The 27,703-nt window shown below is 40.7% G+C and overlaps 2 protein-coding genes across 9 annotated transcripts in view; both read left to right on the top strand.

The window, feature by feature from the left end:
• Position 1: 1 nt before the first annotated feature.
• rb1cc1 (RB1-inducible coiled-coil 1) lies at positions 2–12,377 on the top strand. Of its 2 annotated transcripts, XM_031865394.1 has the most exons (23): positions 2–348; positions 1,301–1,418; positions 1,512–1,638; positions 1,736–1,906; positions 2,077–2,279; positions 2,514–2,964; positions 3,050–3,220; positions 3,297–3,481; positions 3,652–3,838; positions 3,928–4,009; positions 4,122–4,186; positions 4,295–4,398; positions 4,890–5,016; positions 5,141–7,071; positions 7,251–7,425; positions 7,938–8,046; positions 8,252–8,543; positions 9,328–9,379; positions 9,471–9,518; positions 9,930–9,988; positions 10,194–10,321; positions 10,586–10,656; positions 10,911–12,376. In XM_031865394.1, the coding sequence occupies exons 2-23, from the start codon at positions 1,348–1,350 to the stop codon at positions 10,986–10,988; spliced, it is 4,887 nt and encodes a 1,628-aa protein (XP_031721254.1). In that variant the 5' UTR covers positions 2–348; positions 1,301–1,347; the 3' UTR covers positions 10,989–12,376. The 2 variants fall into 2 exon arrangements, with proteins under 2 accessions (XP_031721254.1, XP_031721255.1); XM_031865395.1 differs by lacking the exon at positions 9,471–9,518 and having other exon boundaries at positions 10,911–12,377.
• Positions 12,378–18,892: 6,515 nt separating this feature from the next.
• The window catches only part of st18 (ST18 C2H2C-type zinc finger transcription factor), a 42,121-nt gene continuing 33,310 nt past the window's right edge, over positions 18,893–27,703 (top strand). For 2 of the 7 annotated variants that reach the window (XM_031865139.1, XM_031865134.1), the window contains exon 1: positions 19,152–20,236. In XM_031865139.1, coding sequence (XP_031720999.1) covers positions 20,002–20,236 — 235 coding nt within the window. In that variant the 5' untranslated portion in view covers positions 19,152–20,001. Of the gene's footprint in view, positions 19,055–19,151; positions 20,237–27,703 lie in introns of those variants that run through there. The other 5 variants (XM_031865138.1, XM_031865133.1, XM_031865136.1 and 2 more) reach the window with 4 other exon arrangements.

Raw genomic sequence — 27,703 nt, 5'->3', positions numbered from 1 at the left:
GCAGATGACAACAACAAAACAGACTGAGAGGGTGTTAGCGTAGCTAGCTAACGTTACCTGAGATAAACAACTGGTGGTTTTTGTCCGTGTGTTACACCTTCACGGCTGGAGTTTTGCCAAATTAGACATTTCTTTTTTGTACAGCAAATATGGTTAATCTGTGTAACCAGCCATGGTGCTCAGTTATTATAGTCTAGCTAACGTTAGCTAAGTAGCTTTGCTAAGCTAAGCTCTATGTATGCCAAGCTAAAACTGGTTAGCTAGCTAGCTTAGTTGCTAGCTTGTTAGCTAGCAACTCGCCTATAGTCGAGGTGGAGACCAAGAACAGGGAGATGCGAGCAAAGTGAGGTAAGGCCAATGAAATCGTTTATTTAACTAACTCAATGTAGAATATCGTCCCTGTGCCAATATAAATCTAAGCAGGTGCTGTTGGCTTTTTTTTTGATAATCTAATTACGTTTGTCAAATTCATCGACATTCAGAAATAGCTGTCCTGCGCTAGCCAGACAGCTGTGTTAGCTAATAGCCAGTTAGCGCAGTCACTGGGTTGTTATTGAACAGTTAACTGCCACTGTAACCATGACTAACGGGAGGCCTCGAGATTAATGCCAACGGTTGGGTGCCAGTGTTCTCAGTTCGTTGAACATAATTTGATTGCTCGGGTAACCCGTTGGGATTCTAGGCCCACAAACGGTTATTAACGGCAATCAGCTAGCCACCGACATCCTCATAGTCTGTGATGGACACTCAGCTGGTAAACATCAACAGTTATTAGTGTTTTATTAGCGCTACTCTGTTTGATTATTATATCTTTAACTTGGTATTTTATCGGAGTAGCCATCTGGTGCGACGTTCTCCATATAAACGTGTCCTCAAAGGTGGACTGTCCACTTCTTCAGTCCGTTTTGAAAGTTTTCCTTTGTCTTACATCATACCAACATACAAGGTGACTCAGCTAATAACATAGTTATACAGTAGACAGGAATTTGCAAGTGCCCCACATGATTGGGTAGAAGAGGATGAAACCTTTTGTTAAAGCGTATCATATTCATGATCTAAAGATACAGACTCTCACAATAATACCCTTTTACATATGAACATACATAAATACAACATAGTCATAATAATACCTGTTACATATGAATATACATAAATACAACATAGGTATTCATCAAGTGGCGTTGTGGTTGGATTAACTGGCAGCATCCGCTCTCACCAGAACTTATTTAATCATAGTAAGGAAACTCAATCAAATGTAAAGATGATCAACTATCTCATGTTCATGTTTGTTTGTTAACAGGGTGGCCTTGAAGATAGGCAAACGCGAAGACCTCTGGGACATTCAACATGAAGTTGTATGTGTTCCAGGTCAACAATGGCAGCACATTGACATTTGACACTGATCTTGCCGTCCAAACGTAAGAAACTGGCCTTATACCAATATTAGTGGGAAATAGTGGACAGAATATCTTGGTTGTTGTGATCTAAATACATTCTTCCTTTTGTTTCAGTGTACTGGAGCTTAAACATGCCATCCAAGCCAAATATAAGATTGCAATTCAACATCAAGTCCTTGTTGTCAATGGAGGGGAATGTATGGCTGCAGAGAGGCGTGTCTGCAGCTACAGTGCTGGCACTGTAAGTTTTAATTCATTAGTGTGCGTTTTACTGGCTTAATGGTATTAAGGGTTGCATTTGTGAGAAACACTACTAATGTTTTCCTGTTGATCTTTAGGAAACCAACCCCATATTCCTGTTCAACAAAGAGATGATCTTGTGTGACCGGGATCCAACGATCCCCAAAACCACCTTCTCGATTGAGAGTGAGATTCAGGTTAAAGTAGAGGAGTCTCTACTGATGCCAGCTGTCTTTCACACTGTTGCCTCTCGAACACAACTTGCTCTGGTAGTTATCTATTTATTATTTTGTTTTTAAAGCTGCTTTTCATTGCTTTGGAAGGTGTGCCTGTCATATGCACAACCTTTTTATGAGATTAACTCATAAAATCATTGTATCCAATCCATTGACTATGGAGTGCTCCTAACTTGTCCTGACTGTATTTTTTTCCTCTGCAGGAAATGTTTGAAGTTGCCAAGAAACTTTGCTCTTTCTGCGAACGATTGGTTCATGATGAACACCTGCAACACCAAGGCTGGGCTGCCATTATGGCCAATCTGGACGACTGCACTCTGTCTTATCAAAAGTTACTCATGAAATTTGACACTTCATACACAACCTATCAACGTGATTTGGAGGAAATTAAGGTGAAACTCTCAAAGTAAGTGTTGGCACAGAGAACATGCTATTTCATACTTTCCTAATCTAATCCAATAGTTTTGAAGTAATTACTACATATTGCCTTTGTTGACATCGTAACTATTCAGGCTTATTTAATCACAGTCTTGGCTCAATTAAATAACAGTAAATAAATCCACGTTATAATGTATTTCTTGCTTAAAGGAAATGAGCCCGATGCACTTGATGTCTTAATGACCACGTCTCATGATTGCAGGTTAGGGACATCGGTTTCCGTAATGGCGAGGATACCTTTGCTGGAATGTTTGACAAGACACAGTTACAGAGAGAGCATGGAGAAGTCCAGCCCAACCCCAGGAAAGGATTCAGATGAGACCGAAGGAGAGAAATCCACTGACTCTGTGCTCTGCGCTGATGCACAGAGGCCCCCCAAGTCATCAGCGTCCTGCTCTGCTGCGGGGACGGCCACATGTAAGCCACCCGGCGACCAGGGAACAAATGAAATGACTGACAGTGGCGGGCTGAGAGCTGCACTGCTAGATGATGACGACGACGATGATGATGACGATGATGATGATGATGATGATGGGCCAGAGTTCACCAACCCGTGCTGCTTCAATGTCACACTGTTAGACTGGATCAATGTGCAAGACCGACCCAACGATGTGGAATCGGTTGTGAGGAAATGCTTTGACTCCATCAATAGGGTGAGTCACGGACGACGTATGAATAGTGTTCTAAATTTACAGTCATAAACATCACCAGTCTTTACTGAAATCTTGTTTCTTTCAGCTCGACCCTCGGATTATTCAACCCTTCCTGACAGATTGTCGCGACACAATTGCCAAGCTAGATAATCAAAACATGAAAGCCATCAAGGGGCTTGAGGACCGCTTGTATGCTCTCGACCAAATGATTGCAAGCTGTAACAAGTTGGTGAATGAACAAAAGGAACTTGCTCAGGTACGTAACGTAGGAGATGAACACTATAAAATGACTCTCTATATTTAGTTATGTGCTCACGTATTATCTCTCGCAGGGATTTCTGGCCAATCAGAAGCGGGCTGAAAACCTGAAAGACACATCTGTTCTGCCTGATTTGTGTCTGAGTCACACCAACCAGCTGATGATCATGCTGAACAACCACAGGAAGCTGCTAGACATCAAGAAGAAGTGCACCACTGCCAAACAAGAACTTGCAAACAACCTTCAAGTCAGACTTAAGTAAACACTGAAAACCACGTCTTCCCCAACTTGTTTGTTAGACTTGTTGAATAGCTCACTGCTCTCTGCACACAGTGCTGCTGTTGGCTTGTTCTATTGAATTTAGGCTTAAAGTCAAGTCAAGAGAATCATGTCTGCAACTCCTAACAGTGCTAATGCTTTTGCATCAGATGGTGCTGCTACGTGATGCTTCATGCAGACCAGGATGGGGAGAAGCTTCAGGCTCTGCTCAGACTCCTGATGGAGCTGATAGAACGAGTGCGGGTGGTGGAGGCCCTCAGCACGGTGCCTCAGATGTACTGCTTGGCCGTGGTCGAAGTCGTCAGGCGAAAAATGTTTATGCGCCACTACAGAGAGGTCAGTGCTCATTCTGTCAGACACGGATTCAAAGAGGTGCAACCGGAAGCCACTCCTATTCTTTAATCTTTTAATATCGTTCTTTTCAGTGGGCTTATGCACTTGTGAAGGACGGAAAGCGACTGTACGAGGCGGAGAAGTTCAAAAGGGAATCCTTTGGTAAACTCTTCAGTAAGTGTCTGTTGAAAGCTCAGCTGATTGGAGTCGTCACTGTGGAGCACAATGTGCTTTTGAAATAACAACCAAGATCACAGGTTTGATCTATTTGCTTATTTCCTTTCAGGGAAGTCTTTCCTCAGAAATCGTTTGTTTAGAGGACTCGATTCATGGCCTCCAACATCATTTTGTGTAAGTTACAGTTTAACAACAGTTTGACCGAGTTGGTATTTACGTGTATATTATTTCAACTGTATTTTAAGGGGTCTCCTCTTTTGCTTTCTTTATTATTATTAATAGACACGAAAGCCCAGAAGGTTTGACGACGAACTTCCAGACATCTCACTTGATGACCTGCAGTACTTGAAATCCTGTTGTCCTTTAGAGGTGCAGCCTTTCCTGATGTAAGTCACTGTCCTCAGTTATTGAAATGTGTCAGATATAATCTCTTCAGTTTATGTAACGCGACCAGAACTATCCTACGATGTGATCTGATCAAAACATACATTTGGAAGTTTGTGTCCACTTCTAAATCAAATTAACAGACAATTAACAGAACGGGCGGCAATTTGTAAGACTTTTGATTGTGTTATCACTTGTCTCACAAGTAACCAATCGCACTGGGTTGCCTGGATGAGGAAGCTGTGCAGGAAACCTTACACCTTACAAGATGCAGGAGATATGGAGGCTGTTTATTCTTAAGTTGTTGTTACAGCTGTAAATAAAGTCATTATTTATGAAATGTTATTGATTGTGTTGGAGCCTGATCCTGTGGTGGGGAAATTGTCCTGACTCTTGCAGACCTCTGCTATAGATCTTTAGTACTAAAAGAAAACATAGTTTTGAATTCTGTCCTTAACGTTATTCCTAATATTTACATTTTTTTTTTCTGCAGGGTTCCCACAATGTGTGACTTCGAGCCTTTAAATCGGCACGTAGAGACGCTTCACCGGCTGGTCCAAGCTGCACAGAGTGTGGATGAGATGTCTCAAACTATTACTGACCTGCTAAATGAACAAAGGGTAATGAGCGCTTGATTAACAACCTTCATTTGTGTTATTAAGTCGGTACGAATGCAGATACGCTGGTTACTGGATAAAGATAAATAGTATGATTTTGCTTTTCTCTCCCTTGCTGTCTTTGCAGATATCCTTTAGTCAGAGATCCGCCGTGTTCACCCCACAGTCTGGAAGCTTACCTGGGACCACGACGCCGATGTCCTCCAAAACCCCGTCCTCTCTCAACCTGCAGAGCCCCATCTGCCAGCCGCTCCATGTTCCCATCATCCCAGCCCCGCTGGAGGACCTATCCCCAGACAGCATCGACGCACAAACATTTGACTTTGAAACCATTGGCCACCCCAACATGGATCCGGTCCTGCAGCAGGGCTCCCTCGACTTGGACTCTCTAGCAGAGAGCCCTGAGTCTGACTTCATGTCTGCTGTCAACGAGTTTGTGATTGAAGAGAACTTGACCTCTCCGAACCCCATCAGTGACCCTATTAGCCCTGAAATGATGGTGGAGTCGCTGTACTCTTCAGTCATTAACGCTATTGACAACAAGCGCATGCAGGATACCACCATACTAGAGAGGGAGAACTCGAGGATCACTGTGCTAAAACAAGTGATTGACAAGTACCGATCCGCTGCAGAGGAGTCCCATTCAAACTTCAGAAGTGTGAAGGATGATCTCCATCACTTGAGAGGCATGGTTTTAAAAGAGCAACATGACTTTGGCTTTGTTTTGAGAAATTTGACCACAGAGGTGAGCAACATTGTGGACAACATTTGCCAAACCCAGAAACTGGAACTAAAGGAGGAGCATCAAAGTGAGCTCCTCTCCCTTCGGCAAGAGCTTGAGAAGCAGGTTCAGACGCTAACGGAGGAAAACCAAGTAAACCAGAGTATTGTCAGAGACGTCCAGCACGCGATGCTGGAGCTGGAGGGGCGAATGGAGCGCAAAGAGAAAGAACTCACTCAGCTGGAGAACGAGAAAGAGCGATGGGCCCAAACGGAGAGTCACCAGACGGAAAGGATCCAAAACATGGAGCAGATGATGAGCGATCAGACCGAAGAGATCAAGACGCTCTCGGCCTCGAGAGACTCTCTGACCAGCCAGCTGGAGAATCTGCACTTTGAGATTGAACGTGGAGAGCAGAAGATCCGGCAGGAGTTGGAAGTTGTTGAGCAGTCTCACTTAAAAGAGATGGAGGAGAAAATGAAGCAGGAACATGCAGCACAACTGGAGACCCTTACCAAGGACAACCAGGAGGCTCTGGAACATCTGGCTGCCGAAAATAGTGCAAAGTTAAGTGAGGCAGCCGAACACCACGCCACTGCACTCAAAGAGAAGGAAAACCAAATTAAGGACGCGGCGGCTCGTATTGCTGAGCTCGCAGAACTCCGCTGCAAAGTAGAGGTGGAGTTAGCCCTCAAAGAGTCGGAGGCAGAAGAGATGAGGCTCTTGCTTGAGGAGGCTAAGATGCAGCAGGCCGAGGCGGTGGAGTCCCAGGTAGAGGCCGCGACCAAAGTCCTCAGCGAAGAGCTGGCAGATATACAAAAACAGCTTCATGTGAAAAACGAGGAGTACGAAGTGGACCTGGCAGAGCTGAGGAGTCTCATGAGGATTGAGAAGGACCACTGCATCTCGGAGCTGGTGGACACGCACGAGGAGGAGGCTATTTTGTCGCGGAACGAGCTCTCCTCCCTGCAGCGGCAAGCCCACGACGCCGAGAAGAACCACGGCGAGCAGCGGGAGAAACTCGAGCAGGCTTTTGAGCAGCAAGCGGCCGCTCTAAAGGAAGAAAAAGAAAAGCAGTTCAGGAGTTTCCAGGAAGTGGAGCAGGAATTGAGGACTGTTATCAGCAATTTGCAGGCAGACAATGACCTGCTCTCCACAAAAATAGAGCAGGACAGTCAAGCGACGGAGAGAGGTTTAGAAAAAGAAGTGGCCTCAGAGGTTGCATCCCCAGATGCTTTTAAAGAGTTGGAGCAGCAGAAGGAGGACATGGAGAAGAGACTGTTAGACAAAATTAGACAGCTTGAGGACAAGCTTCATGGGAGACAATCCTCCAAAAGGTAAATGTTTGATCACACTGGCAGACGCATTACATGTAGAAATCTGGAGCCTGATCCTGAATGAATCTGCTCACATTTACATTTAAATGACCCATTGCAGAACTATTTTGTTTTTGTGCTTGTATGGCCACATGATATATTTCTTTTGTCAGAATTGAACTTGATTGTGTGCCTCTCAGTGATGAAGGGTTGCCGCTGCATGCTGAGGAGCGAGCAGATGCCGGAGCACCTCTGTCTCTGGACTCGGCCCTGCAGCAGGAGAGGGCCAGCCTGCAGAACCAGATGGAGCTCCTGGAGAAAAGGAAGAACGAGGAGATGCAGAACCTCAAGACATCACAGATCGCAGAGCAGCAGGTTTGTGTTTTTGGGCTGTAAAATAGGCGGGAAAAGTTACGTGTCTCGACTATTTATTTACTGAAGATCGCCGCCATGATTGATGGCGTATCACTCCTAATAATGGGAAACAGTTGACTGCTTGAACATAAGTTCATGTCGTGTAGTGTGGATGCTTACCTAAGTGAGTACTTGCTTTGTGAAACCTTAAATGTTTAATGGATATCGACACCGTCTCTCTCTGCAACTTCCATTCCAAGTTCAGCCTCACACACCAACAGATCAATCTTTCATTCATTCAACTGCCACTGATGTTGTTACTGGGTATTAAAATGATGAAGAGACCAGACATAAAAATCAAACGGAACATTAAAAATCCACAAAACAATTGAAACTCCCATGGCTGCAAGCTGATCTGCATTGTTAGAACTTAGCAATTGAAAGGCATCCTCTCCAGTCATTTGTGCTTTGGTATGAAGTCCCTGTTGTGAACGAAATGCTTGCTAACCTCGTTATTCTTTTGGTTCCTCTAGACGAATTTCAACACTGTTCTAACCCGAGAGAAGCTGAAGAAAGAACAGATCATCAACGAGCTGACGGAGAAGTGGAGGAAAGTTACCCAGCAGCAGGAGAAGGACAAAGGTGACGGCAGTTCAAAAAATATTATAAAAGTCAAAAGAAAGAAGCCCTTGACACAAATTGTGTTTTCTAACAAGCTGCTCATATAAAAAATGTAATCTAGGTGATAGCGGGCTTAAAACATGAGCTCTACTACTTACTACCGTGTTTTAAGAACAGCCACTCTGTGAGGTTTCATGTTACAGATCGACATGTTTCTTATTTGCAGCTCTGATCGAGACGCTCTCCGAGGACCGGGCCATCGTCATGCAGGAGAAGAAACACTTGGAAGAAGAGCTGAACCGCCTGCGCAGCACTGCGCTGGTCTCGTCTGCCTTCTTCCATCCTCACCCCTCAGCTCAGGAGCTCACGGAAGCTTCGGCTTCAGCTCGAGCTCTGCACGTTGCCGGGCCCTTTTCCTCCGAGCACATGGCTGAAACCGACAGACTGGCCTCTGTGGCGGCCATTGGAGATGACGAACAGGTTGATTCAGCGGTGGAAGCCAGCATGGTGACAGTCCAGTAAGCATCTTTTCTCCTATGAATATCGTGTTGATAGCTTGTAATGTGGTGATTGGGATCACACAGAAGAAAGCAGACACATTTACATGCCTTTGCCAGCCAGTGTCTTTGTCCCTGCTCCACTCTTCTTATTGTTGAACCAAGGTTAACACGGTACGAGTGTCTGTTTACGAATATGTGACACTGGTGAGAGAGCTTCGACAGTTCAGAGAGGAAAATCTGTGTAGACGAGGAGCGCACAGTCTGTCTTTGTTATGTGTTGGAATTTTACCAATCACCTTTGGACTTTGGTTTTAAATACACACAATGCAAATACACACACGGCTTTACCCTCCATCAGCTCTAATCAGAGCCATTTAAACACAACAACAAGTCCTCATCTTCAGTGCAGTGTTCTTCTAACACCATGCTGCCTGTGAAAATATTACTACAGACATACTTTGTCCATTCAGAGGTTGAGAATGTATGTTCTGCATCATAACAATGTTGCTTTTAGAAGAAATGAGTTTATTAAGATCAAACTAACATATACAGCCATTATTTCCTCGAGGAAGATTCCTGTACTTCATTCATTACTCGTTCTGTATTTTCAAGCACAATATTGTGTTGATTATAATAATTCATTTGTTATATACAGTAAACCCAAAGCAAGCTTGCAACAGTATCGAGCCTTTTGTTATGAGGACATGGAATTGGATGCCAGCCACTGACAGAAAGGGACTTTGCATTATTGGTGACATTTTTCAGAGGATATTAATCAATAATGTGATGTTGTCTCTCGTAGTGAAAACGTCCTGATGTCGGAGGAGAAGCAGCGGATACTCCTCCTCGAGAGGGTAAATAGAAACACCGTATTCGTCACATTGCATTTGAGAGAACAAGATGCTGTTTCTGTCTCTTATCTGTTTCATCTGATATATGTTTCAGACTTTACACATGAAGGAAGAAGAAAACAAGCGCCTCAGTCAAAGACTGGTCAGTTATTTAATCTTATCTCTGTGGGCTATGTAACGCCGGCTCCACTGGGTGGCAGTAGCATCAAAGAGTACAATCCTGACCCAGGAGGCCAAAGAGCTCAGTGAAGGAACAGGATTCTTTTAGGAAGTGTGTCATTAGAACGAGGAGAGGGATTCAATTCAAACAAAAACGTATATTCTATTACAAAAAGTGTAAAATATACTTCTGTGTTTTTGAAAAAACATTTTACAAAGAGGATCAAATAAAAATGAGAGTATAATGCAGTAAATAGGTTATAAATGCTAATACTAGTTACTACGCCTATGTCTTGTAAAAGCCCAATAAGACGAATGTTAGAAGTCATCAAAGTCCAGCGTTGGTAACCCTTCAGTGTAACACGTGTAACGTGTCTCTCATCCTCTTCTTCAGATGTCTCAGAGCATGTCGTCTGTGTCGTCACGGCATTCAGACAAAATCGCCATCAGAGAGTAAGTGGATGAAAAAACAACACATGTCCTCCGCTGTATTTGTTTTCAGCTGTTTTCTGTTTTTAGATAAAACTGACCACCATGACATGAAGTGTAATTACACACATTGTTGTGTAATTACATTCATTTGTTGTCTTTTTTTTTACGTTATTAGTTTGCAGAAGTCTTTGTAATCTTCTCTTTTGTGTCTTTTTTTTTAATTCAGTTTCCAGGTAGGCGATTTGGTTCTCATCATCCTGGATGAAAGGCACGACAACTACGTGCTGTTCACCGTCGGTCCCACCCTCTACTTCCTCCACTCGGAGTCTCTCACTGCACTGGACCTCAAACCAGGTCAGCTGCTGGAGTGTGGACATTTGTGTTCTTTATTTTACTGATGAAATAATTCTGTAAAAGTTGATTTCATACGTCAGGCAGGAATGGATTTATAACAGAAACTGTATGTAGACGTGTTGTCAAAAAACGGGTTAATGCATTATTTTTGTTACAATTTTCTTCATACGCTTTATGTGACACATACACACACAGACACAGGAGGATTTATTTGTTGTTTACTGCGTGTTAAACGAGTATTTGTCGATTTGTTTTGTTGTTTAGCATCAGGGACCTCAAGACGGCCGTGGGTTCTTGGAAAGGTGATGGAGAAGGAATATTGCCAGGCAAAAAAGGTACTGAATCTGCCAAAAGTTCTGAAGTGATTTTTTCAATTTGTGCTCTTTATGAATATGTATAAACAAATATCCTTACATAACTGAATTGCGGTCTTTTTTTACTGATCATTTCCACACATGGTTTTGGATTTATTCTTTTGATGGCGTTGGCTCGATCCATGTCGGTGAAGCCGTTCTAATCACCTACTGTATTGCCTTGAACCATCCTGTCTCACGAAAGCTTTCCTTCCTTGTCTCCTTTCCTTCACCAGGCACAGAACAGGTTCAAGGTTCCTTTAGGAACCAAGTTCTACAGAGTGAAAGCTGTTCCGTGGAACAGAAAAGTATAATAGCCAAGAAATGAGCTACAAATGTATATTTATATTGCTTAATTTTTTGAACAGGAACTTAACATCATAATTCATAACTTGAAAATCAAAAGACCTTAAAAATTTAAAGAATTTACGATCATCATGCAACTTCTGGTTTCAGTTCAATGTCCCACCTGCTACCACCTTTTTCTTTTCTTTTAAACCCAGATATGTTACAGTGGACCAAATGCTATTAACTCTATTAGGGCATTGCTCTAAACACTGTGGCATTACGCCATTCGACCTGTGTGTAAAATTGAACAAAATTTGGATGTTAAATATTAGTTCTCATTATCAGCATTTGTCCTTTTGTGGAAAATACGGTGTCATTATCAGCATAATTAAATACAAATATACATTTATTATAAATGTTTATGGAGGAATGTTCATGGCATGCATATTGATATATTTTCTTTGATTTACTTATCCAGATAAATGTTGTAGTTGGAAACGTAGTGAATGCTGTTTGTTACTCACAAAGCAGTGTGGCCCTCTGTCGATACTGACATGTACATTATAGCTGACGTCTGGAACCAGGCGTCTTTGCAATCCTTTGAAATGCACTTTCAAAAACAATGCTTTTTGTTGATTTGAAAAGGGAAGTTAATCGAGCTGTCAGAACTAAGTAAATATATCAGCACAAACTTCTCACGATCATAGAATATTGATATGTAGAAAGGAATACTTTGTGACTGTGTTTCATTATTGGACGACATTGTACATTATACATTAAATCACACATGTAACAATAAATTACTGTATTGTAAAAGATAGAGTTTTGAAACAATAAAGGATTGATCCCAAACATACTCTGCTGGTTTTATTTTTGGCCAATTATTGTTTGAGAATTATTTGAGAATTATATGTAATGCTAAAAACATGTTTATTTATCATTAAGGTGTGAAAAGTTTTCCCGTTTCCTGGACAAAAACTAATTCACTGCTCGCAGACATTTGCTAATTTTCACCAAGATTCACTCTCCTGCTGAGATTTCTGCATTAACTAACTAATGACTAACTAATAACCATTTTATTAAACATGGTTATTATGAAGTAAAATAAACACCGTGACTTTTAGGACGTATATATTACAAATCTTTTTAATGATGCTTTTTTAAATGTTCTGGAGGATTCAGGAGTCAATGTGGAATAGCACAGTATAGTGTATTCATTTGATTTAGCGTATTTGCTTTTGTGGAAACATTAATGTTGGCACGCTGCTGCAGGAAACAGACTTCAAAAAGGCTTCAAATCGGGGCCCAAGAACGATGCGGCCCTCATGGAGAAGGAAGCCCACCAACATCACTTTCCCAGTTCACAGCGGGGAGCATAGCAGCTCTCTGCCGAGCACTCTCTACCATGTGGGTCTAGGGGTGTTTTAACAATGTTTAGCTCTATTTTCTCCATTTAGCATAAGCCTGTTGTCACATTTGGATGGCTCCTTCATAAATTGATGGTGTGATTCCTACAATTTCGGGACAGGCCTGAATGACAAAATATGCAACACAACATTCGATACCGAGGTGGCTGGCAAGCACCAACCATGTGCACTGGACAGGCTCTTAGTGTAAATGTTTACAACCCCCCACTGAGCTCAGTGCTGCTGGGAGTCACTCTCATCAGGCTGAATGGGATTTAACATTGCCATGTGTAGTCTCGAGCTAGCTCCACCAATAAAACTGCCTTTGACTGGCTGACAAACTTATTTCTATCACACTTGACTACAAATCTTCAGTATCATAAAACTAGCCGTTGTTAAACTGCATGCATAGCAACTCACAACGAGGTCTGAATCTCATTGTGATATTTATATAAGCAGGATTTTATGATTTAATTTAACAGGAATAGTAAAAAAAAAAAAAATTGCGTTCTAGCTTTCAGATCGCAAGTGTTTTCCATGGAAATACAAAAAAATATATAAATACAAACTGAAAATAGTTAGCCACAGAAATTCAGATATAAATATATATGTTACATATGTATTACATTAGGTTATAGCTTACATATACACAGACACACATGGAAACATATTACCCAAATAACATTTGAATAAGCCTTTCGATAAAAATGAATTTAAAGGAGTATACTGATTCTGTAAGTCTGTAAGTAAGAGTTGAAGCATCGTAATATTAGAGTTTTAAAACCTGTTCTAATGGACAAGACACTATTAAATGACACATTATATTAATGCACTTCTCCTATAGAGTTGATAGTACTGAGGACTGTAAGACAAAAGGTTTCTTTTACACAAAGGTTTTTTACTTAATAGTGATGTTACATCAGCCCCTAACATTTAACACAACTTCATACTCACTTTATCTTCCCACACAAGTTAATTCAAATGAATCTCTTCTATCACTATCATGCAAAAAGTTCAAAGGTAACCTGAACTTTCTTATGTAAAAAAAAAAGCATAAATTCATCACAAACATACTCTAATAATTGTGTATGAGGACAGGTATCTGAATGCCGCTTTCAAATGCCATCAGCTGAAATCCAAAGACACATTAGAATGGCTTTTCTTTGCTTGTCAACACATGCTGGAGGCACTAAATTAAGGTTTAGACGAGTAAATGTGAAATATCAAAAAAACGGTGTCAGGGACAACTCACAAAGAGTGTCATACAGTCTCATATCTTGCCCTTTGTCCCCGATATCCTCTGTATTTGAAGATAATACACAAGTTGTATTTGATTTTCCAATATCTCTGACACTATGCAAGATAGACGGAGCTGCAAATAAACAAGCATTATTTGTAGGGTAAATATATGCATGAACTTCAAATGATGGATAAATGAAAAATAAATGGGAAAGCCTTAACATAACATTTATATTTTCAAAATCGAAATGGAACGAGTGTGTTGAAGAAGAGCCAAGAGGCATTAAGGCTGAAACTGCAAACCAAGGAGTAAATCGACTTAATGCCATCACATTTCCACCCTATTCATGCCTAAGAAAAGGGTTATGGAAAGAGATTAGGTTATATATCTGCTGTCAGGGACTGAAGAGACCAAGAAGAGAACTTCACCTAAACAGAATGATGATCAAACAGACATGCTTTAACAGACATGCTTCATAATCTCATCCGGTATTGTCTCCTCGCTGCCTTGACTACAGGTTCAGAAGGAAATCTTAGACAGGGGCAGATTAAATGTGTGATGAAATGTCTGAGAAATATGTGAGAACGCGCAGTATAAGGGATGGTTGATTTTCTACCCACATGACGAGCATAATCACTATTAGTAACACATATCCACATAAATATGATAATTCAAATTTTAAACACATTTATTGGGTTCATATTGGAAATCATCACCATCTGATGGCATAGTTTTATGGATAATTACCGCCAAAGAGATAATGCAGCATATGAAAGGAAAGCTTTGAGGCTTCTCCACTCACTGGGAGGAGAGTGCGTAGGTTTAGTTGTGCATCTGAGCTGTACCCAAAAGGCAAATATGGGGAAAGTTGGGTGACAGGCATCCAGGCTCGTGGTTAACAAGATTGCATCTGCCGAGCAGGAAGTGTAGGATATAACGAAACTACGTATTTAGAAAGAGGGAAAATTATTTTCACATTAAGTTCAATTCCATCGGTAATCCTTCCAAATATAGATAGAACTATTGCATTTCCACTAGAAAATAATTATTCAAATACCCAAGAGTGCAAATCCCATTAATATAGTGCATGACAGTTCTTGATTTTCTACCACAGAACAAAACGGATAAGAATCCAGTCAACATTAAAAATCTGTTGTCTTATTTCGCTAATGCCGCTTACTGACAAGTAAATAATCAATACAAATAGTTCTGAAGTGTCTGAAAATAGACGGGCGATTTAAACTGTAACTAACAGCCGTGCAGTTTCCAGCTGCAGTGCAGTGTTGAGGAAATGACACCAGCTTTGATGGGTTGTATAGCTTTTGAGATGAGCCTCTTTATGCCGCTTGCAGTTCCATTATGGCTTTGTTCGAAAGCTTGTTTACCTGCTGATAACATACACTGGTGGATTCAGGAGCACCGATCCAAAATCTGCTGCCAAAGTCACTCAAGTCTCATTGTACTGCAGGAGGAGAAGAATTAAATGTTTATGCGGAGGGGAATGCAAATGCTAAATGTGAAATCAAACTATGGGACCAATAAGGGATCAGAATAACTTTGCCAGGTTTTATTTTTAGCCCAGTTGCAATGCTAGCTTTGTGGAACACTCTTCATTTTAGCCTCTGTGCATCTGTGTGCTTAGGTTTTACTCAGTGGAGGAAACGCTGTTCCAATTTTACAAAAATGTTCAAACTGTAGGTTATTATTTTTCCAAATGGTTCGAGCAGAACATAATCTGATTCAATCATGCTGCATATTACTTTAATTAAACTGGAATAACCTGCCTGGTTGAGAAAAAATACCTGATTACGGTGCCGTTTGTCTCTGATAATATTCAATATCAAATAACCAGCAGATCAAAAACTGCTCATCAAATCTCATCGTTGTACATCACTTGAATATTTTTTGGATTTCACTGTTAGAAAAGCTATGGTCTCGGGTCAAAGGAACAGCCCCTTGGTTTGCATATTAAAGAGGATTTGGTAGACCTCTGTTAGCCGTGCATCCCCATGCAGGCAGGTCTCCAGGGGGCCAGCAGGGCCCCACAGACGGGCGACTAGGGGGCCAGGTGACCCTGTCTCTGAGGTTAGCAGGAAACACTAAAGAGGGATGGGCAGGGAGCTGAGGAGCCACTGAGTGCGAGTGTGCAAGGCTGGTGATGGCAGCTGTCAATGGTTTGGAAGGAGAAGCAGACAGATTGTGCGTTCTGTTGGTGCAGCCAGTTCGCCACCTGGCAGGCTTTTCCTTGTTAGAACTTCTTGCTGTTTCTGTTCTCATCAGAGAAATGTTTTTCCTCTTATCCTCCGTGTTCAGGGGAAGTTAAATTTGTCAAAATGTTTAAAGATGTTTAGTGAAATGCAAGTGTTTAAAGTGAGCGCTGTGCATTCAACACAACTGCTGCTGCTCTTGATTTTTATAGAATATAGTAAAAAAAAAAAGGCTTTTTATTTATGAACGTCAACCTTGCTTTGGGTGATGATTACGTAATTAAAATAAAATAAAATCAACCAAATACAGAATTAGAAAAATGTGGAAGGTATACAAGGTGTGACGTTATTTAACGGTGTTTGTTAGGAAAAGGGGGAGTGTTTTAAGGGGTAGGATTTACTTATGAAAAATAATCTGTAACTTTCAAATCCCATCACAGCCGTAAATACTGCTCCGTGTTGTTCACTTGTTAAGAAGAAATGCAAACGTAAAGCATGAACAGCTTAAAAGTACATTTAAAAATCAAATTTGGCAGTCAGTCCTTGTTCCAACAGGATTAAAAAAAAGTCTTTCATTTGATATAAATATATGCAAAGAGAGTGGTGTGGTGATCTGGGTGCCAGAGGTGGTGCTTTACTCTGGATATTCTGGCTTGGGCCTGTAAGGGACATAAATTAACATGAATTAACACATGCATGCAATAAGAAAATAATTAATTCAAGTTATCAGTCACCTCTTCCATTCCAGGAATCTGATTGACAAGATAAAGTAATGTGCAAACTGCTTTTCAAAGCTAACAGCCTGGAGCACCCCTCCTATTAGTTAGTCATTCCCTCAGTATCACACCCGGAATCTGTCATTTCACAATTTTCTCCTATAATGCATATGTGCCGCTCTCACCACTCCACTACAGCAACTGCCATCTAACAAGTTGACACAGAGAATGATACAATTCACGTCCAGTATTCAGTTCCATATACCGCAAGCATCTGAGGCAGACGGGTCAAGAATATGGTACATTCTGTTCTCTCTCAAAAATCGCTTTTCCAGGACTCTAGAGAAAGCTAGATGAAGCTCTCATGATATCCTTCACCTAAGATGAGGTTTTTTTTAATGATTTAAAACACTCACCAGGTGTAAAATATAATCTGTATTCATGAAATTATGCAATATTTCAAACCTGTCTATTTTTTCTAAATCTTACTGTAATTTGCGACAGTCGCGCAAGTTTTCATTTTAAACCAGCAAGTGTCTTTAGATGCGCTTTCTTTCTTACTGGACCTGGCAAAAAGTAGTTGACACGTAGTCACATAACACTCACACAATAAATGTGCATTCACATATAGCATGTAGTGTTCACAGTAAGATTGGAACTCAGAGGCAGAGAAAGCTCGACTGTTTGAAACAGTTACATTCCTCAAGAAACATGTTGCAAATGTGGTGCGAATGACTGATATGGAGATAGTGTTTGCCAATAAAATGTATCCTGTAAATTATGACAAACCCAAGAGAACGAAAATGCAGTTCTGCCAAGTTCACAAGAGTCTGAATGTATAGGAAACCCTGGAGTGTTTGTGAATCAACATAATGGCATTTAAAAAAATGTTTTTATAAAGAATTTAGTCATTTGAACAGCCAATCCCGACCATCTGTACTCTAAAATCTTTCGATAAATAAGTAAGTTGAAGCATTTTTTTTCTTTAAACATGTTGTCTGTTATGTTAGCTTGTATAGCCTGTTAGCAACACAGGAGAACAGGATGTAGGATATATTTTTTTAATGAACGTAATGACAAAAAAATATATATTAAAAAACAGTAATTTGAAGTCACTATTAAAAATTCAGTCTATACTTGAAAATCTGTTGATAAACAGGTAAATTAGCAAAGCAATGCTATGTTAGCCAGTTTAGCCTGGTGCTAAAGTGTATCCTACCTGGTTGTTGTTTTTTTATGATACCTGCATTCATTTAACATTTTTTACATTTTTAAATTTAACTAATTTGTTATAGTTTAGTTACAAGAACTCTGGAGCTGATTAAGTCTAGTTCAAGTTAATTAAAGCTAACTAGCTAGCTAGTGCGCTGAGACAGCTAGAAAGTAAGATAGCTAGTTTCTAAGCTACTATGAGCTACTTAGCATTAACATTTCTGTTAGTGAGCACAGTGTCAAATTCAAATGAGCTTAATTGGCAATCGCCATTTTAGCCAATTTAAATCACTAATTGTGCTCAAGTTAATTTAATTTGCTGGAATAACAAATTGAATGTTGTGCTTGACAATGCAAGCTAATTCTAAGTGTTTGGTTTGCTCTGTGCTATGTTTTAATGATAATAATACTGTTTCATGTCTTTAGCTACTGTGAGTATTTCCCAGTGAAACAGAATATTTCAGCGGTGCCCAGTTACAAGTGGGATTTGAATCAAAGCTTTTGCATTTGATTGGATCGCTAACAAGTGGGCGGGCTTAGAATTTAGCCATAGGGAGCTACAGAGGACTGTGGCTCCACACACACACACCTCCCTTATCGTTAAAAGTTGCAGATTGAATGATGGATGTCATGATATCAGTGGTTAGGATTGGTTCGTATTACCTTATTTAAGCGCACATCATATTTTGTTTTACAGGAGGAAAAGCTGATTGAATTTTGACATTAAAATACAAAGAAATTAATTCTTAAATAGGGGCACAATATGACCGGGGTTGTGATATAAAAGGCTTAAAAGAGCATTTTTTTTGCCATGAAGAGTATCATATTGCTATCAAATTAGTTTGCAGAGCTTATCAAATTGGCCAACAGGTTTATTAATTACGACCAAAGGGGCAGAGGTAAAGCAAGCTCTGAACCAAAAAGCACACACACTTGTCCAATTTGGGTAGAGAGGGAGAAAAAAAACCACATCCAGAGGAGGATAGTGTGCACAAAAGTTGTTCTGTTGCCCGTGAGTGTGGTGTCAGCCAGTCCCAGTCCCTGCGGCCCTCACCGTGCACTGTGCAGGCCTGACGGGAAACTGACTGCAGCTCAGGACATGGCCTCGTTTGTTCACGGTCCCCCCTCTCTGAAAAGAGTTATGCTGTCTGTTTTGAATGGACAGCGTTTTTCTTTGTGTGCTCGATCAAAACAGAGGGCAAAGTTAGTCAGCAAGTTGCATAGCTTCTGCATTCTGATTCTTCAAGCCTCTTTTGTACGAAGTTTAGCACAATGTTTTACACCGTGTTTGACCTGAATGGCGCGCTGGAGGTAGGAACACTTTTTTCCCCCCCCAACTACAAAATAGAAAGGGGTAGAATGTAATTCTGCTATCAAATATTCCTCATTCATGTTTCTGCTGTAGAACTGAACTCGTATACGGGGTTAAAAGCTCAGCTATAATACACGAAATGACAGAGTGCAGTGTTGCTGAAATATTTAAATGCTTTTATCTGATCTATTTCCTAACCACAAGGTATTTGCCTGCGAATCCCTGGCACTTTTGATATTACCTGAAGGCAAATGGTATATAGATTTATACAAGTTATTTACAACAACAGCCAAGCCATTCCTCTGGAAACTAGGCTGCAGATCAAAGGATTGTTTTGATCTCTACTTAGCATATTTGTTTAACCTAGCCAGTGATTCTGAAAAGTGCACAAGCTTTTCGGTGATATGCAGAGCACCCTTTATCCGTCTTTTTCTTCTGTTAGCTCTGGATTTAAGTACTTTCTGTATTTAGGAGACAACTGGATTTGCCAGCTTTTGAAATTTAGTTGCCCACTGCTAGCAGTCTTGGCACTCAGAAATAGATAACTAGGTATGTTCCACTGCTAATCCTGATCGGCCTTGTAATAGTATTTGCGGACTGTACAGCACTCAATTAGGGCATAATGTGCTATTTTTATTTCCTTTAAGTTGGATTAAATGTGAAAACGTGTTTGTTTTTTCCCAGTTTCCATCTACTGTTTACTGTGTGGGCACTTTGCAAAGTATTGTTTTATACTGTTTCAATCAGTACCACTCTCTCCATACAGGATTGCAAAATGTCAGGAGGAAAACAATGTCCAAACGCTCTCTAAAAAAGATGCCAGGGCAATCAGGAAATTTTCTGGAATGCTTAAGAGAATGCATATGCACACAATGCCCTAATTCTCTCTTACTTTGGGTTTGGGAAAGATGAGCCCAGGTTTATTGAGAGCCAAAAAAGGGGGCAGATGGCTCACAAGAGGGATAAACCTGGGAAGTCATGCTGTAAATGTGTTTTACAGAAAACAATGAAAGGAGCGGACAAAGCGATTGTGGCAAAGTCCTTTGGAAAATGGAAAAGCAGCTCTCTAAGGTCCAGGACCATGGAGAAGCCGGATGAGCCGTCCGAGGAGAGTAAGGAGGAGAGCCTGTCCAACTGCACCTGTGAAGCCCCCCAACTCGGCAAGAAACCAGTTGGTAAAAGTACCGTATCTTCTTATTTGAAGTCCATTCATGCTGCTGTGTCTCCCCGCTTATTTTTCTTGTGGCAATTTTAATTATTACTGTGGTGACTATTTTTTTTATTTATTTTTTTCCTCTCCATTTGACTCTCTGGCCTGCCATATCCGGTGAACAAACAAACCACATTGTTGGGCAGGAGAATTCCTTTTGAGGCAAAGTGTGTCTCCGATGATACAGTGTTGCCAGAAAAAGACAAAGCAAAAAATAGCAAACACAAAAACAGTCACAGGTGCATGGGAAAAAGAGAGAACCGAGTGAATGGTCACTGCGGTCCCCAGGAGGTCTTTCAGTGTTAGCCAGTGCGGTGGGTGGACTTCTGACAAGGACGTTGGTTAGCAGCCAGGTGGAGTGTGTAACTGAGAATGCCTCCGTTTATTCTTTTCACATGCTAATGTGGCTCCTATGTGACTTTAATGCGGCAAAACTTTTTCTCGGAGTTAACATTTTTGTTGTTTCAATACCTGCTCTTGTATCACAGTAGTGGTCTAATTCAAAAGGCTCCACACTCTTTCATCCCGGCTTGGGACTGTGCCAGGGATAGAGATATATTAACTCTGCTGCATATGTAAAGAAAGATTTTACACTCGTGGAATATTATTTTTCTGTACAAACAGGCACAAATTGTGCTTTTACAAAACACATTTTGTGTTGTTGAAATTATAATTACGAGACGTGTTTTGTTTATTACATTTAAAGCATATACGTTGACATCACTATCGATTCCCGGAGGAGGTGGTTCAGTGTTTACGTGCAGCAAAGCAATATGCTCTAACAAATATGTCTCTCTTTGATAAATTCCGTCCATGTTGGCTCTCATCTTATTCGCAACCCATTTTATATAGTGTAGTGTAAAATATGGCCCACAGTATTTTATAGATTTTTATCCTTCTGACAAATCTGTAATGAAAGACTACACATGTGCCCAAGTCCTGAGCAAATGCACCCCTATGTGGACAAAGTAAGAACAGTGGGGTATTTAGATGAAACAGGCCGTGCAGTCCTTATAGTGCAATTGTCTCTCTTTCCTACACTACTATCTAACCTGTTAGTATAATGGACTATTAATATTGCAGTAAACATGCTTTAAAATATATCTTTCATTAGTTTGTGAGCCAGTCTAATGTCTAATCCAGGAGCACAAAAGAGCAATATGGCCTCACACTATGGGTCTTTCCATACCTTGTAGTGTGCGATCTGTAAATAGCTTAAAAGGCATTGCATCTGCCATCTGCACTTCTAGGAACTCTTCTGCATAACCATTAAAACAAGCTGTCTCAGAGGACATCATTCGTATTTCAGCCTCAACCCTGAATTACTGTGTGTTCATTATAATTATAAGGGAGGAGTGTTGCCAGGCTAGCCTGCAGAATGCCAGGTGCACACTTCCATAATCTACCATTTTAAACAACTCAGAGCATTAGCAACAGTATCTACATGCTATTCAGCCATTAGTTCACTTTGGCTTTCATGCTCAAACTCACATCAGTCATCCGAGCATTTTAGGTTTGCTGCAGGAAACATACGGGAAGAAAGTGCAATACTTTATAGTGCTCCATTTTCCTAAGCCTGCTTAGGTTATGTGACTGAGCCATGCCGCTGTGTGAAATTTTATCCCGATACTGGCACTGTGTCCTTGTGAGGGAGTCTTGTAAAATAGGTTTACTTAGCGCCTTTGCTGGCATTTTCCGAAGATAGCAAATGCACAAACACTGTCCATGATCGGATTAACTGTTCAACAAAATGATGTAACTCTTTGTCTTTCTTGTGTGGCATAGGTTTCTCTGCTTAAGTTTAGTGGTCATCCACGGGAGAATAGAAACATTTGAAATCCAGTCACATCATTATAATCCATATATTATAAATGCAATAGATGACAGCCTTGGTTAGTCATCCTTTTGTCACATAAATGTGACATGTGACTACCCAGAGTGAATCACTAAATTCACTAGATTCTACAGATACCGTCTCAAACTGCACAACACCAGTCCTTAATTAGCACAAGTCCGAATGTGTAAGGCATTTCATTTTGAACTTAGCCTGGTGTTCGTCCCCACTGTCGAGGCACAGGATTTAAATTGCATGTGATAAGTGTGAAAGCTTTTTTTTTTAAGCATCCATATACAGTATAAAGTACGCTATGCCAAGTACACAGAGAACATGAATTTGCACCTGAGGACATATAGCTATACATCCAGAGTCACAAGGTGTGTCAAGGCAAAATGTTAATTACACAATTTATGACAGGAATCAGTTGAAATATCTCCATGGATATTGCTTATTTACATTTTAATTACTACTATTACTTATTCTTATTTTTTTGGATGTGACCATAGCAAGCCCAATTCCTCCCCTACACTAGAAAGGAGCAAAATGACTGTTTTCCACTGGAGGTTTAGATGCTTGTTTATCACTTTTAAATACCATCATCTTTGCCGAAATCCCCTCTCAAAAGAACCTTTCACTTGCTGGAATAAATTCAAATTAAAATTTAAATCCCTCTTTGCATTTCTTCAGCCCTTTTTAAAATAGCTGCCTCCTTTTAGAAAGCTGTTTATGTAGTGATCTGTTCATAATCCAGTTTGTTTCTCAACAGCGAAAAACACAGAAATCGTATTATCACTATCTTGGAGAGATGATGCGAGAAATCAGGAAGTATAAATGTCTGGATCTGTGCAAGTTTTCAAAGTTGTAAAGCTGAAGGATATGGAGAAAAAAAAGCCTTTCAATAAAAGTAGTCTGTAACACTGCAATTTGACTTGCAAATATACAGAAATATAAAGTACATTGTGCCGATAACTCAAAAACATTTCACCAACCTTTAGCAAAGCTAGTGTAGAAATATACAATGAGTGCTCATTCAACAAATACACAATATTTTGTCATGTTTCAGACAATGTAGACGGTATTTCTCAGTATATAGCAGATAGATGGCTCATCAGAAATGTGGATGACATACAGCTATTGAAGATTAACCCTTGGCTCCGTGGCTGACAAGTCTGTAAACAGCTCTTTTCACTGTGAGGAGGTGCTCACCTTCTAATACACTCAGAGAAACAATATCCAATCAGAGACGTAACAAATGTAAACAAAAAGAAAGCAGACATTTACATGCCATGCCTTTTGATAACAATCCATTTCAGATGTAAAATGACACAGAAGAGGCCATAGGGAAATTTAATTTGCTCAAGCTAGATTGGATTTATTGTTTGGAAACAAATTATAATTGTGTCTCCAGAAAGTTAACCAAGATCTAAACAAAAGGAAATCAATGACCCACCCCCATTAATCACTCAAAGCCAGCTACTTGTGCTGAAGAAACTAACTTCATAATCAATTTCTTTGTTTTGCTAGGAAGACATTTGCATTTTCAGTTCATGTCAGCAAGCTTCCTGTGTCTGGTGCAATCAAAAATTGCAAGCCATCCACATTAATGGAGTTTTTTTTCTCCTATTTATTCGAGTGCATATCTCTGAATTCTCAAGATGATTTTAGCTTATTATGCAAACTACCCAACAAATATTTTAAAGACGGGGGGAGGGAAAAAAATCCTGTTGAGTGGCAGACTTAACTTTTCTGATGCTTCTCATGCATGTCATGGTAAAAAACAACAACATTTTAGTCTTTTAGTTTTAATGACTGACCAACCAAATATCTGCGCCTTAGCATCTTGCTATCGAGCACCCACGGGACTTGTGAGACCAGACAGAAATGCCTCCTGTTAGTTGTGTCTAGACATGCTATTACGGCCACCAAGGTCATTATCAAAGCACGCATTTTACACACCTGTTACCATTGTTTAGAAGCTCGTTTTTTTGGCTGAACATCCAAGCTCTTATCTGGCCAATTGTAGGCGTGTCTGCTTCATTGTCTGCCCGCCTGAGTAGAAAAGATGGGCAGGGACCCCTAGAGACACCCAGATCTGGACCTAACCTCTCAATGACACAACACAATGAGTCCACGGCCTCTGAACTACAAAAGCCAGAAATCAACTGACCAGTCATGCATAGATTTCTTAGATGTAAGCAATCAGATGCTCTCATGTGAGGGCAGTGAAAGTAAGGAACCAGCAGTGATCACTAATGGCTTTTAGTTGCTACTGGATCATTCGAACACGCAGTAATAGAAAGAGTATAGATTGAATTAAATCAATATTTTTCTGGATCCACATGGTTTTAAGAATTACGAGAGAACCTTTATTTCCATGCACACAATTTACAGCCTTATTCTGATTTTTTTCTACACCACAGAATTAGATTTTTGGCCAGTTTGTTGTAGTGACCACTACTGACTGATGCTTTTCATTGGTACTGATAAAGTGAATAGTTTCAACCTGCAATTATACTTGCAACAATTAAATCTTTAAATCAATAATTCTTCTGGAACCACGTCGATTTAGGAATTTGGAAGTAGACTTTTAATACCGTGCACGCAACATACAGGTTTAATTGTGATTTTTACACACAGAAGTCCATGTTTTGGTCACTTGTCACATCTAGTAAAACTGTATCTTTGGCCACTTAGTAATTCGATTAGCTTTTGAGGACTACCCAAGTATGTTATACCCCGTGAGAGGAACATTCAGCGAATTTGGACAACAAACTCAGATATAACAGAGCCCTAGATCCAAAAAGGAGTCAGTTCAAGGCAGAGATAGAAGACATCCTGTATTTGTCCATAAAACATTTGAAATGTTATTGAAGTGTCTTCAAAGGACAGTGGATAAACATATTGTAAGGTTGCCCACGGTCACACACAAATCGCCCCAAAGGGGATTGCTGGGAAGTAATCTAATCATTTCTGTTAACTGAGACACAGTGACATGCAGTGTAGATAATGATCCCCATGAAAAATGTACTGTATTTTCAAAAGAATATTCCCTGTCTGCTGACATTAACATAAAGATAGTTCTACATCCTGGAGCCATATCAACAACATGTACTTATGTTTGCTTCCTCGTATTTGCATATGCAAATACAATTTTTTTTAAACATTTGATTCAGTCCTTTTATGTGACTTTGTGTGATGAACAAGCGGCATCAAGTGGTTGCACAATGAGGTTTCAGTACCACCAAGAAGCATTTGTGTCATTTTAGACCAAGCTTAAAGCATTATAGCTGAAATTAACCACAGTTTAATATAGATTTTTACACATCCATCACATTCAATGGCACAGTGTGAATATGCATTGTTGTTTGGGTGTTCGGGCTGCCATGCGAAATTAGCCGCTTCGCTTTTGTTGAAATTACGGGGCGGGGTGTTGAGTGAGGGGGTTTGTTGAAGTTTTACTGCTGACATTTTGATCTCGCAGTGCATTAGAAGAATTCAGTTAAACATATTTGTGTAGGTTTCACAGGAGGAAGGTATAGTGCTCCAAACAACGGGGTGCTGTGACCCTTCGCTTTGCTTATGTAATTTGCAGCAGAATGCAAAAAGCTTTTAGACACAGATGTGACCCATTGTAATACCTTTCTAAATGCAATCAAACACTTTCTACAAACATGAGCAGGACTTTTTAAATGTGAACCCTTGTTTGACATGTAATTTTGTCCAACCCACTCCTCTTTCATTTCTCCATCAGCTCTCTGCAGTTATGCCCACATTTCCAGTTGATGAAATAGCTTGACAAAACACTAGTGTGTGTTCGATGCCTGTTCTGAATGAGGTCCCTCTCTCTCTTTTCTTTTTTTTTTTTTTTTTTTTAGATTAAACAGATGTTAGGTCCAAAAGAAAATGTTACATTTTGTAATGGCGGTGCAGTGTAGTCCTCAATATGTTGCTGATTGCTTTACATGACTTGATTCTTTTTGTGTGTGTGTTTTCTTCCAGCAATACTGATATCTAGTTCAGGACATGAAATAATCATCCCTAGAACAAGCTTGTTGTGTCCTCGCAGCGAGATTGCCGGCATAAGCAAACAAAGAACATGTTATTTGATGAGATGCCTAGATAGATGATTCTTTACTTTCATACGATTATCAGGCACAAATGGTGACAAAAAAGAGGGGAAAACCGAGCAGGTTGACTCTCTTTGTACGTCTCTTTCGCAGCGTATCATGAATTGGCTCTCGAAGACAGTTAGGAATTAGACTTTCAAATGAGGCATTAAACAAGGTGATGATCAACTGCCAAACCTTAAGTAATGATATTCTCCATCCTCAAGTCCCCAGCCTTGCATAACCAAAAGGCACAAATCACAGAAAAAAAAAGAGCTGAAAATACATTATTATTACATATTGTGTTCACACGTCAGTCCCCGGGGACTGGGGGGGACATCACCTACAGATAAGCATGTTTGGGTGGCCCCTACCATCAGCTGTGGAAGAGCTACGCTTGGATCTTGAGGGGGGGCCCCACCCTCATGGGTATCACTTATTTTAAATCCTGAGCCCCCCCCCCCCCCCCCCCCCCCCCCTTTTTTCCCCCCCCCCCACCCACCCCCCACCCTCTTGCCCCAGGCTCCACCCAGAAGTGTGGTTGCCTTTGTCATTGTAATCTGGCCCTGTTTGCTAAACGCTTCCACTGTTTACTCTCTGCTATGGGGGCTTGTATGAACAGGAGTCAGCAGGACGCAGGGGTGACATCACTTTGGCTGGGGGGGTAGTTTGAAAAGCTGCATTTGTGATTTCTCGGGGCCCCTTTTCTTCTTTTATTCTTCCCCGTCTCTATCCAGGCCTGTCGAACGCATGAGCTAACTCAGGAGGCTAACATGGCCTTCAGGGAGGAATTACACCTAATTACTTGAGTAACTGCTAGGCAGCAGCCTTCCGTAGTCACCCAAAATCATTTCCAGGTCTCTGCCTTTTACTGATAGCCAGACGTCTTGTCACAGAGAACCCTGGACAAAGCTTTTACATTCAAATGGTCCAGGAGAAATGAAACAGACTGACAGGTACAAACATTAAAAAAAAGGGGGGGGGAAATCAAATTAACAGACAAGGATTTCATATCGTCTATTTTTGTTGTTGCCGTAGCGATAAAGTCGCAGACATTGAAACTGGTCTGTTGAGCCATTGTTATCATCCCTGGCCATCTGCTGCTGAGGAGTGACATTCCCTCTCATTTGCATGATGAGTGATGTATGAGGAGCTCGGGAGGGCATATGCCCCGGTCTTATGACAAAGCAAGAGAAAGTTTTTTGTTTTTCTGTGAATAAGGATCGATACATATATACAAATAAAGCTGGAAGAAGGAAGCTAAAAAAAAGGAATAAATCACCTGCGAGTGTGTATGTGTGTGCGTGTGTGCGTGCGTGTGTTTATTTGCCTACATGTGTGTTGCATCCTCGCTAAGCGCACAAATTTGTGGTGTCTGTGCGAGTGTGCGCGCGCATGAGTGGAGGCTAGTACGCGCATCTGCCTTCTTGTGTGCCTGTTTGTGTGTTTTGCGGATGTGGGAGTAGAGCAAGGGGGGGGGGGGGGGGGGGGGGGG

This window comes from Anarrhichthys ocellatus, unplaced genomic scaffold (assembly GCF_004355925.1).
Source record: "Anarrhichthys ocellatus isolate YVR2014 unplaced genomic scaffold, GSC_Weel_1.0 scaffold32, whole genome shotgun sequence".
Classification (NCBI taxonomy): domain Eukaryota; kingdom Metazoa; phylum Chordata; class Actinopteri; order Perciformes; family Anarhichadidae; genus Anarrhichthys; species Anarrhichthys ocellatus.
The sequence above is the reverse complement of the archived record's forward strand: the minus strand, read 5'-3'. Positions and strand labels throughout refer to the sequence as shown.

Coding starts and splice junctions, on each gene's coding strand:
- rb1cc1 (XM_031865394.1), top strand. CDS start 1,348: ATGAAGTTGTATGTGTTCCAGGTCAACAATGGCAGCACATTGACATTT. Junction 1,639..1,735: donor GCAGCTACAGTGCTGGCACT/GTAAGTTTTAAT, acceptor GTTGATCTTTAG/GAAACCAACCCCATATTCCT. Junction 1,907..2,076: donor CTCGAACACAACTTGCTCTG/GTAGTTATCTAT, acceptor TTTCCTCTGCAG/GAAATGTTTGAAGTTGCCAA.